The 12248-nt window shown below is 46.1% G+C and overlaps 1 protein-coding gene across 3 annotated transcripts in view; it reads left to right on the forward strand.

Moving 5' to 3' along the window:
* Nucleotides 1–12248, forward strand: part of PRMT2 (protein arginine methyltransferase 2) — a 30797-nt gene that overhangs the window by 13166 nt on the left and 5383 nt on the right. For 2 of the 3 annotated variants that reach the window (XM_006163139.3, XM_006163140.3), the window contains exons 3-7: nucleotides 290–397; nucleotides 1043–1225; nucleotides 5609–5770; nucleotides 6692–6856; nucleotides 11161–11336. In XM_006163139.3, the coding sequence (XP_006163201.1) occupies nucleotides 290–397; nucleotides 1043–1225; nucleotides 5609–5770; nucleotides 6692–6856; nucleotides 11161–11336 (794 nt within the window). The remainder of the gene's footprint in view (nucleotides 1–289; nucleotides 398–1042; nucleotides 1226–5608; nucleotides 5771–6691; nucleotides 6857–11160; nucleotides 11337–12248) is intronic. The other variant, XM_006163141.3, reaches the window with a different exon arrangement.

A 12248-nucleotide genomic window follows, 5' to 3' on the forward strand; every position in this document is an offset into this window, starting at 1 on the left:
TCATCCTCCATCTAGAAAAAAAAAAAAAAAAAAAAAAAATCAAGCCAGGTACATTTGCACGCATGCCTAAAATCCCAGGAGAATGAAGAAGGGATTGTGGCATGGTCATCCCCCTGGGGGGGTGATTTCTCACTTTCCCTCTCACTGCCTTTCTCCAGCAAGCACACATGCCCTATGACAAAAAAACCTTTAAATAAAAAATATATACATACATACATACATACTTGGTCACAGAATCTTCATTTGAAACCAGCCTAATAACGTAGCCTTGTGCTGCCTTGGTTTTGAGCAGGAGGAAGAAGCTGTTAGGGGCGGTGAGGAAGAGCTCCTCCAGGACAGGGTGCAGCCAGAAGAGTTTGTGGCCATTGCAGACTACGCTGCCACTGACGAGACCCAGGTAGCTATCTTGTCAGCCTACATTTGTGGATGTCAGCTTGTTTGGTGTCAAAATAAGATGTGAATGTTGGAGCAGTTATACCACAGCGAATAAAGAAGTATTCAGACATATAAACCCCATGAGACCTGGGGGTGACCCTCACTTCCAGCCTACCACGTTCTGACCCCAAGAACAACACACAGGTATCTGGTAAGTAGTGTTGTCAGCCGAGGGAGAAGCTCCTGCTCCACTTTCTGCTTGAAGACCTCGATTTAGAAACTTGCTGGTTTCTGAGAAAGAAATTAGGCTATCAAAAATGTCAGCTTGCTGTCTTTAGTTTGTGACAGGAATTACTAAGAAAAACCTTAGCATGGCTGAGTTATACTGAGGACGCTGTAGAATGCTGTCCTATGCCATAGAAATATTTGCTCCTTTTCTTTTTAGAAATAGCATTTAAGCTGTGCCCTTTTTTTAGGGGGTGTCCTTTGGAATCTCTAATTTCCAGTATCACTTTTGTAAATGGCCAGTTGCTATAATTACCTTCTGATTTCTTCTTGAAAATGCCATGATTTGATCACAATGATGGGTTTGTCACTGAGCCATGTTGAAATACCACTTACTGGTTTTTCTGATGAATCTTAACATCTGCCTGTCTTTTTTTTCCAGCTGAGTTTTTTGAGAGGAGAAAAAATTCTAATCCTGAGACAGACCACTGCTGACTGGTGGTGGGGCGAGCGTGCAGGCTGCTGCGGGTACATACCAGCAAACCACGTGGGGAAACAGGTGGAGGAGTATGACCCTGAGGACACATGGCAGGATGAGGAGTACTTTGGCAGCTATGGGACGCTGGTACTGCTTTCTAGATCTCTGCGGGCCATGGGACGGGTTCTTCTCTCCAGTTATAAGCTCTAACTTTTCAGAAATAATTTCTGGGCTGTTTTCACTTGTTCACTACAGGCCTTGCAAACTTGCCTGTGAGCTTAGCAAGCCTTGGGGTCTCTGTCACAGCTACTCTGCTTTTACAGTACGAAAAGCTATTGTCGACAACACAGAAAGTGAGCATGGTTGTGTTCCCATTAAATTTTGTATTTCATATACTTTCATGTGTCATAAGTATTCTTATTTTGATTCAAGAAAGTTGTTTTAAAAAATGAGCCATTTTTAGCTTGGAGGCCATGTACAAACAGGTGGTGACTGAATTTGTCTGGTAGGCTTGTTTGCTATTCCCTAGTTTAAAGGTACTGTTTGAGCAGTGGGATTATGAACTTCTCTCAGTTTTTTTTTTTTTTTTTGAGAGAGATTTTTGCTATAGGTCATGTGCATTCACCAGAGAGAGAGAGAGAGAATGAGAAATCACCTCCTGGGGGGATGACCATGCCACAATCCCTTTTCCTTCATTCTCCTTTATGGATTTTGGGCGCACACACACACAGAAATGTGCCCTGCATGAGTTTCAAGCTGCCAAGTCTGGCTGGGACTTGAACCACAATTGGCCATATGGGAGTCCCACACTTTAACCACTATGCCACTTACTGGCCCCTTTTCTCAGTATTTTTAAAAAGCAACAAATTTTACTTCAAAAATGAAATAGAAAAAAATTATGTAGTTGAGAACTTCCTCACTCCAAGATCATAAATATTCATACTTTCTTTACAATCCTTTGAAACAGTGAAATACTTAACTCAATCTATAATTTATTGTAAAGAATAAAGTAAAATTCTGTCTTCCTTTTCTCCATAAACATCCAACAATCTCCGCATCAGTAGAAGGGTCATTCTCTTTTTCCACTCATTGAAATGCCATTCTTTTTTTTTTTTTTGAGAGGTTTTCGCTATAGGGCGCGTGCGCTCGCCAGACAGAGAGAGACATAGAGACAGAAAGCGAGAAATCACCCCCCAGGGGGGATGGTCATGCCGCAATCCCTTCTCCTCCATTCTCCTCTCGGGATCTTGGGCATGCATGCACACACGCCCGGCGTGAGTTTTAAGCCACCGGGTCTGGGACGTGAACTGCGGTCGACTACGTGGGAGTCCAGCGACATAGCCATTATGCTAACTGCTGGTTCCCTGAAATGCCATTCTTATATATTACATTTCAAGGGTCTGCTTTTGGAATCTCTGCTTTGCTTCATTGATATTTTTAAAAGAATTATTTATTTAATTCCACTTGTTAGTTTTTATTTTGACCAGAGAGAGACAGCGAGACAGATAGAAAGGGAAAGGGAGAAAGCAAGCTGCAGGTCTGGGACTCGAACTGTGGTCTGCTGTGTGGGAATCCAGCAGTCCCAACCATCACACCACCTGCCGGTCCCACTTCATTGATCTTTTTATTTCTTCCTCAGTTTCCAGCTCTTTTCATTATTGTAGCTTTGTGAGATCTGTGAGAGCTAAGTTTCTAACAGTTCTGTTTTTCAGTATTTCCTGGCTAACCTTGGGTGTTTATTGTTTTGAAATGAATTTTTTTTTTTTTTTGATGCTCCTCCCCTCCCAATGCCAAGTTGGTTGGTGCTTTAGTTGTTCCTGCAGGTTTCTGTACTGCAATTTAGGGAGGAGTGACATAATATTGACTCCCACTCTCCCTGTTACTTAAGCTTCATTTTATGTCTCTCTGAGTTGTGAGGTGTTTATCATACAGGGTTATGTACCTACGTATCTTGTTACATTTATTCCTAAATCTTTTCATTTTCACTGCTGTAAGTGGTTGGCAAAGTGTTCTAAAAACTTCAGTTGGCTGATGCTTATGTACAGGTCTTCGTAACCTCTTCCTATCTGTCTACTTCTGTCATTTACTAAGAGGCAGCTGTTGAAATCTCTTACTGTTACCATATATATTTATTCTTACATTTCTATTGCTTTTTACTCTGTATTTTGAAGCTCTGTTATTAGGTACAGAAATATTCAGAATTATTATGTCCTTTGGATGAACTGATTCCTGTGTTACTGTGTACTAACATTTAAACTAACACAAATATGCTTTGCTCTGAAATGTGTTTTGTTCTGATGTTAATGTAACCACTCCAATTTTCTTTTGATGAGTGTTAGCACAGTGTACCTTTCCCATCTTTTTGCTTTTAACATAGTCTGTGTTTGTATTTACAATGAATTAGATGGGGCCAGCAAGTAGTGTGGTGGTTAAGGACTCCCACATGGCCGACCTTGGTTCGATTCCCAGACCTGGTGGCTTGCTTTCTCACTTTCTCCTTCTCTTGCTCTCTCTGTCTCTTTGATCAAATTAAAAAATAAGTAAAATAACAAAATTAAAAAAAGAAATAATTTTTAAAAAATGGACTAGAGACTGAAAGGTGGGGCAACAGTAAAATGTGATGCTCTGAGAGGCTGACCTCCACAGGAAGGTTCTGGGTCCATGCGTGGAGACTTCTTATATGTGCCTGTCATCAGGGACTGGCTGAGGCTACAGGTCAACTGTGATGTCAAGACACAGTTGGAGATGCCATTTCTGCCTCTCTCTTGCTCATTGAATAAATGAATCGATAACCTGTAGGCAGCACAGTTGGGCCTTGACTTCTTGTCCACTTCGACAGTCTCCTTCCTTTTGTTTTTGATTCTGAGATGTTTCTGTGAGCAGTCATGGTGGGTGTGAAGTCCTGTCCAGACCTTGAGTTTGTGCAGCTAAGTCTTGGTGTCAGTCTCAGCCCTGCTTCCCCATGACTGACACCCTACATTATGCTCTCTGGGGGCCGGGGTTACTGCAGCAGGAAGGCAGGGAATGGGTACAGCCCTGGTGCCTGGACCACTGTGGTGTCTTTGTGGCTGTCCTGAATGAGCCTTTCTCAGCCTCCTTGAGGACCGACTGATACTCTTGTGGGTGTCAGTATATTCATGCCTCAAGGCATGACAGACTTCTTGTTTATCTTCAAGGGTTGACCAGGGCTGTCACCCTCCCCTGAACTATGAGGAAGGCAGGGAATGGGTACAGCCCTGGTGCCTGGACCACTGTGGTGTCTTTGTGGCTGTCCTGAATGAGCCTTTCTCAGCCTCCTTGAGGACCGACTGATACTCTTGTGGGTGTCAGTATATTCATGCCTCAAGGCATGACAGACTTCTTGTTTATCTTCAAGGGTTGACCAGGGCTGTCACCCTCCCCTGAACTATGCTTTTAGCATTCTCAAGCAAGTAAAGGACTTTTGGGCCCCATGTGAAGAGAATTTTGGGGGACACCCTGTCTCATCTCCCTTGGATCTTCCTGTAGCATGTTCAGTATTCTCTCTTTTTTTTTTTTTTTTTTTTGAGAGATTTTCACTGTAGGGCGTGTGCGCTTGCCAGACAGACAGAGAGAGACATAGAGACAGAAAGCGAGAAATCACCCCCTGGGGGGGGATGGTCACGCCGCAATCCCTTCTCCTCCATTCTCCTCTCGGGATCTTGGGCATGCACGCACACGCGCCCGGCGTGAGTTTTTAAGCCACCGGGTCCGGGACATGAACCGCGGTCGACTACGTGGGAGTCCAGCGTCATAGCCATTACGCTAACTGCTGGTTCCCATTCAGTATTCTCTCTTGATGGATACCTGGCTCAATCATGTCTGGCCAGGAAACGGGATTTCCTGGGGTGGTCCCTCCAGTGGTGATGCCTGCTCCTTATCCCAAGTGGTTCTTCCAGGGGCAACATCTGTACCTCATTCCAGGGATCCCTCCAGGGGTGACATTTGTGCCTCGTCTTGAAAGGGGTTCCTCTAGGGGCAAAATCTGCTCCTCAGCCCCAGGTGTCTGTCTCTGCCTCTCTGCTCAGCTGGCTTTGGGCAAGCTGCAGGCAGCACTGCGTACTGGGCTGGAAGGAGTCCAAAAGCTTTTTTATTCCTTTGCTGTCTACTTTTATTTTTATCTGTTGGTATATTTTGGTCTTTTGACAGTTTTTTAAAGAATTATTTATTTTGATTTTATTTATTCCTTCATTTATTTTAACTTGGCCAGAGAAAGACACACAGAGAGAGACAGAGGGAAAGTGAGAAAGGAAGCCACCAGGTCTGAGATTTGAACCGTGGTTGGCCATGTGGGAGCGTCCAGTGCCTTAACCACCATGCCACCTGCTGGTCCCTGGTCTTTTGATTTTTTAAAACCCAAAAACCCATATTTTGCTCTGCTCTCACTTGTGGCTCATATTCTGTGGGGAGGAGGGGCCAGAGGCCTTAGCTATGGCCTGATCCTCCATTTCGACCTGGCACTCACCATGGCTCCGGGGCACAGTGGTGATGCTGAGTGTGTGTTTTCTCTAGAAACTCCACTTGGAAATGCTGGCAGACCAGCCACGAACAACAAAATACCATAGCGTTATCCTGCAGAATAAAGAATCCCTAAAGGGCAAAGTCATCCTGGACGTCGGCTGTGGAACTGGAATCATCAGCCTCTTCTGTGCTCATTATGCACAGCCTAAAGCGGTGAGTGGGAGGCCAAGGACAGTGTCTGCCAAGGCAGGGAGGGCAGCTGCCTCTGGGCATTCTGGCTTGTAGCCATCATGTTCCTGGGGACCCCGTGAGGGACGGTCCGTGTACTCATGGTCTTGGTGAGCGCTCTTCTGTATCAGATTCAGTGTTGGCGAGATGGGAATGAGTTCAGACTGACCCATTAAAGGCGCGATGCCAGTTCAGTGAGTCACAATCAGCAGAGTGGAATTGAGCAGAAGAGACTGTCCAGGTGAGGTGTGTGTGGTAGTGTCAATCTTGTGAGATGATTCCTTCTGCTAAATATAGGAACAAGTCCGGACAGCATGTACACGTCTGCGCCGGGTGTGGGTGATGTGTGGGAGCGCCCACCACCTCATGGGGCAGAACAGATGTCTCCTCTGTGATCTGTGCTGAGCCCCCTCACCCCCAATTAAAGTGCATCTGTGCTGGCCTGAGTCACAGCCCTGTAGCTCCCATGACATGAGTAGAGGAAGTGACCACCTAAGTTCAGACTCTGTGGAAACAGAGAACATGGTACTTGGGATACTTTACACCAGCCCCATCGTCTCAGACCCTGGTTTGAGGTCATCTCGGGCCATAGATGTCCTAACAGATGACTGCTCTTAACTGGGTGCCGAGAGCCTGCTATGTCAGTTGTGGATTGTGTCTGCTGTGTGTGGGAGCCAGCTGCAGCTCAGGTCAGCCCTTGGTGCAGGAGGTGGAGGAACAGGGCAGTGTTAGAGGCGGCTCCCTCCTGGGGCCATGTTGCCTGGTGAGGCCTGTATTGTTTGCTACTGTCCAGATCCTGCTTCTTTCCTGGGCTGGCTCTGCCTTAGGAGGAGAGGAGCAGGCAGGGCTGCCATGTAGGATCAGGCCAGTGTCAGTGACAGTAATGGGCCCTCATGATGCTTGCAGGTGTATGCGGTGGAGGCCAGTGAGATGGCGCAGCACACGGGGCAGCTGGTCCTGCAGAAGGGCTTTGCTGACACCGTTACCGTGTTTCAGCAGAAGGTGGAAGAGGTGGTACTGCCTGAGAAGGTGGATGTGCTGGTGTCCGAGTGGATGGGGACCTGTCTCCTGGTAAGGGTGGGGCCTGGGCTGCTGGCAGGCCTCTCCAAGGGTCACAAGTAACATGTGAACATTGGCTCAGGTGTTGAGTTTTTGTTATATATTTATTTTTAATTTTGCTAGAGAGAGAGAGAGAAAGTACCCTCTATGGAGGATGGTTACACTGCAGTCTTCTCCATCTCCCCCTCCTTTGGGGATTTTGGAAACGCACACACACCTAGTGTATTTCTCAGGCAGCTGGGTCTTGACTCTAAGCCACACATGTGGTTGACCATGTGGCATCCAGTCATTTTAACACCATGCCACCTACTGGCCCAGTGTCTTGAATTTTTTTTTTAAAGGCTTCACATATTTATTACTGAACCAAACTACCAATTAGGCAGAACTTAGAAACAAAATGAAGCATTTCTTCCCAATAAAACACCCCCATGTGTCCAGGCAGTGGTAACCATTTTCAGCTTGATGTGGCAAGACCACAGTGACCTTGGTACAGCATAAATATGAAGGCCATATCCTGTCCAGTTCCTCATTGACCCAGCTTGGTTTTTCTCCAGTGTCTCCTCTTGGAGTTGTACCTGATTTTATTATCAGTTTTCATTCGAATCCACTGGGGAATAGGACAATTTTGCTTGTGTTTTATTTACTTATTCATTTATTTATTTTAATTTCACCAAAGAAGGACAGAGAGAGAGAGAGAGAGAGAGAGAGAGAAGAAGAGGACAATGAGAAAACAAGCTACCAGTTCCAGGACTCGAACTGTGGTTAGCCACGTGGGAATCCAGTATCCTTAACTACCACGCCACCTGCTGGCCCCCGGTGTCTTGAATTAACTGACTAAAAAAATGCTTTTGTGAGAATTTAAAATCACAGTTAATGTAACTTTCTCATAAGTGATTTTTTTCTTCTTTTCTTTCTTTTTTTTTCTTTTGAGAGTTTTTTGCTATAGGACACGTGCGTTCACCAGAAAGACAGAGACAGAGAGACAGAAAGTGAGAAATCACCCCCACGGGGGGATGGCCACGCCACAATCCCTTCTCCTCTATTCTCCTCTTGGGATTTTGGGCACGTATGCACACGCGTCTGGCATGAGTTTAAGCCACTGGGTATGAGACTGGAACCGTGGTCGACTACATGGGAGTCCAATGACATAGCCATTATGCCAACTGCTGGTCCCCTCATAAGTGATTTTTATGCCCTGTGTTCTTCTAGGGAACCTGCAAATATCCATTGCCTAGTGTGTTGGGCTGTGCCTTTGATACAGGTGGACTCTTTGGCTCTCTTCCCTGGCCTGGGACTCCTCTTGCCTAATATAAGCCATCACATGTGGGCCTTCCCCAGGTCTGAGTTGCACATATGAGTGGAAGTGGACCATTTTCTGATTATCCATGAACACACCCTGTGCAACACTTTGTCACAAATGCTGTCAGCCTGGAAGGAAAGTGGTAGGTGGTGGGAGTGGGTGTGAGTGTCAGACACTGTTTGCCATCTCTTGTAGATTCAGTGTCTTGGGACACAAGACATATGGTAATTTGAGCTTTAATCCCAGTTTGAGCTTTAGTCTCTCTGAAAATCCAGAGTGAAAATGTCTGGGTGAAGTGGGGTGGAATGTGACTGTTTTTAGTAAGATACCTTGTTTAAATGATAAGCAAGTGGCTATTGGATATTTTCTTTAGCTCCTTACAGGTTGTAGAGATTGCAAATGATGTGGGATCTTTAGCCCTGTTGAAATTATGTTGTCAGAAGGTAAAGTAGAAATGGTTTCAACATCTATAATGCAGCTTGACTTACTAAAAACATTGGTGGATCTATAAGATGGTACACAAGAAAAAAGGGACTACACAATTAATCCATGAAGTGGGTGTTGCTCCCAGACACCAATGTTTACTCAGTAATATTTATGAGGTTTCTTCTGGTGCCCAGCCACAGAGATGTGGAGGTGATATTCAGGGAGTAAGCCGATGGTGGGGACATGTCCGTGGGCCTCATGCATATAGGCACCTAACTGGGGCGTGCCTGGCCATGGGAGGGTCTGGCTCTACTCCAGGCTGGCTGAGTAGGGAGATTCCAGGGATGGGGGTGGGGGAGTAGCAGCTACAGGTATCCAGTGTCCCTGAGTTCTGGGACTGCCAGGTGGCCAGTTTGGCTGTAACATGGTATGACTAAGGAGGTAGAAGTCAGGGTTAGAGTATTTTGTATGACAAGGACTTTGCAGCCAGGGGACCATCAACAAGTATAAGTGATGGGGGAGGAGATGAGTCTATATTTGGGAGTTCCCTGGGTGTGTATGGCTGTGGACTTAGGGCAGGAGTTAGCTGTCAATCTAGCTTGTGTGGTCAAGGTCTCCCTAGGAGTGCCTAGCTGTTGTCCTGTAGCTGTGCATGGCATAGAGGATGGCACTGGGAAGCCTGGAATGGCCCTGTCTGACGCTGGGGTCTGTTGGCTGGTTGTGGCCTCATACTGCCCAGGGGGGCCTTGCAGGTTTTTGATAGACTGTGGAGGGATACCCTCAGGTACATGAGGTGTTCATACTTAGAAATCTAATAAGACACATAGAAGATCTGTGTGCTAAACAGTGCCCAATGCTGCTGAGAGAAATCATAAACAACCTGAGTAAGTGGAAAGAAAGGGTGTTCACTGACTGGAAGACTCCACCTGCAGAAGATGTCTCTTTCAGATCTGTAGGTGTCACTCTATTCAAAGTCTAAACAGGAATTTTTGGGTATAGGTAAAGCTCATTTAAAAATGTATATGGAATGAGGCTAGCTGGTGGTATGGTAGTTAAGCTGTATGGGTCCCATGTGGCCAACTGTGCGATTTGAGTGCTGGGCCAGGGCAGGTTGAAAAACACATGGGGCACATGTACATGTGTGCCCAAAATCCCGAAAGGAGAATAGAGGAGAAAAGATTGAAGCATGACCATCCCCCACGGGAGATGATTTTTCTCTCTCTCTCTCCCCCACTCCTGTGACGAGTGCATTTGCCCTATAGAAAAACAACAAAAAGAAAAAAATTGATATGGAATGTAAAGGAACTAGAATAGATGATACTTTTTTTTGCCAGAGGGTAAGTATACTTCCTGGAGAGAAACAGAAAGGGAGAAAGCACTCCCTAATAGAGCATAGTCACACTGAAATTCCTTCTCCATTTCTCCATCCCACTGGGATTTGAGGCACATATGCACATGTGCCTGGCATGTTTTTCTTCTTTTTCTTTTTTTTTTTAATTTTTTATTTAATTTTATTTATCATTATTATTATTTTTAAATTTGCTCCAGGGCATGTGTGCTCATCAGAGAGAGACAGAATGAGAATAAGAGAGAGAGAGAGACAAAGAGACAGAGAGAAAGAAAGAGAGAGACAGAAAAAGTGAGAGAAAGTGAGAAAGCAAGCCACCAAGTCTGGGACTTGAACCATGGCTGGCCATGTGGGAGTCCAGAGCCTTAACCACCATGCCATCTGCTAGTGCCCATTATTTTCTTAAGATTTTTGCCATAGGGCGTGTGACTTCCCAGGGCAGAGACAGTAAGAGGATTGGCCGTGTCACAATCCTTTCTCCTCCATTCTCCTCCTGGGATTTTGGGCATCCCCACATATGCGCCCAGCATGATTTTCAGACTGCTAGGTCCAGAGCTAAAATCATGGTCATCTGTGTGGGAGTCCAGCACCTTAGCTACCATGCCACCTGCTGGCCCTGACGCCCATACTTTTATTTATTTTTAAGTTTGCCAGAGGGCACATGCACTTGCCAGAGAGAGGGAGAGGAAAAGTACCACTCCTTCCTTCTATGGAGAATGATCATGGAACAATTCCTTCTCCTCCTTTTCTCCCTCCTTTGGGGATTTTGGGCACACATACACGTGGCCAGCATGCTTTTCAGACTTTTAGGTTTGAGATTTGAACTGTGAAGTGAGCCATGTGGGATCCAGCTGTCTTAACCACCGCATCATGGGCTGGCCCCAGTGTGTTCTTCAAGTCAATGGGACTGGGATTCAAACTAGTCAACCCTGTAGGACCCGGTTCCCTGTGCACAGCCATTTTTACAGTGTACCACCTCCTGTACCAGAGGACTGGGCCCACACTCTATTTGTGGGCAGTGATATGACTGAGACCCAGACTGCAGTGCAATCTGATGTATGGGCGTAAACCAAACCTCATGATGTGCTCACATGTGTTGTGCTCCTGCCTGGTAATGTTCTTGAGGTTACAGTGGAAATCTCCTGGCCCACAGTGTTCTGAGTGTGCCATAGGGTAGAGAGGGGTGTGCAGGCACGGGGTCTCAACTGGGCCTCCTGTATGTGTATTTCTCTCTCCCTGCAGTTTGAGTTCATGATCGAGTCTATCCTGTATGCACGGGATGCCTGGCTGAAGGAGGATGGGGTCATTTGGCCAACCACGGCCGCTTTGCATCTTGTGCCCTGTAATGCCGACAAGGACTACCACAGCAAGGTGCTCTTCTGGGACAACGCATATGAGTTCAACCTCAGCGCTCTGAAGTAAGTGCCCACAGCCAGATGGATGCCATCATGTGGGCCCCCCTAGGGGTCCATGGTCTGCAGGTGGGCAACACCTTGGTAGGGAAGGGTGGGTGCTAAGCAGGTGGTTGTCCTTTATGCTGAACGCTGCCTTTGCACAACTCTGCTTTCTTCTCAATGGTAGTCATGTTGAAACATAGCCATGCTTGTTTTAGGAAAATCGTCCCCATGCCCTTAGTGATCCAAATGACTGCGAGAGTCTGCTAAAATCTCTCTCCATCTGTCTTCCTCTGCCCCTGCCTGACCCAGTTTCTGATCAGTAAGATAATTATTACATGGGTAGTCCAGTAGGGTATCTGTGCCTGGCACCCTTCCTGATCCTAGAAGATGATGCAGGGCAAGGAGAGCTTGGGAGAGCGGCACTCCGAGAACTACAGGTGTTTCTAAAACAGTAACCGAACAGTTTCAGGACGTGCTAATCTGAATTTGCCATGTGTGCATTACTTTGAATGCCTTTAAAGTGATAACAGATACGATGGGAGGAGGAATTGCAACGTGATCATTCCCCATGAGGAGTACTTTCTTGCATTTATGCCCACCATGTTTCAGGTTGATGGGCCATGGATTCAAACCATGGTCACCATGGAGAAACTGACTCCTCTCGAGCAGCATGTTACTGCTGTACCATGCAGCCAGACTTTATTTACTATTTCAGAAGTCTCGTTGGATCAGAATTTTAAAAACATTTCTGTGGTAAATCAATAGAGGACCAGAGGTGGGTTAGCAAGTGGGATAACAGTAGAGGGACCCAGGAGTCCGATGTCTAACACTGTTGAATTCATGGAGCAGCCCAGGAAGCTGTCTCTCCTGAAATCAGGCTCAGGGGGCACATTAGTTCTGCTGAGTCATTACAGTTATATGGAGTAACCTACA

The sequence above is a fragment of the Tupaia chinensis genome, unplaced genomic scaffold (genome assembly GCF_000334495.1).
Source record: "Tupaia chinensis unplaced genomic scaffold, TupChi_1.0 Scaffold141399_1, whole genome shotgun sequence".
NCBI lineage: Eukaryota > Metazoa > Chordata > Mammalia > Scandentia > Tupaiidae > Tupaia > Tupaia belangeri.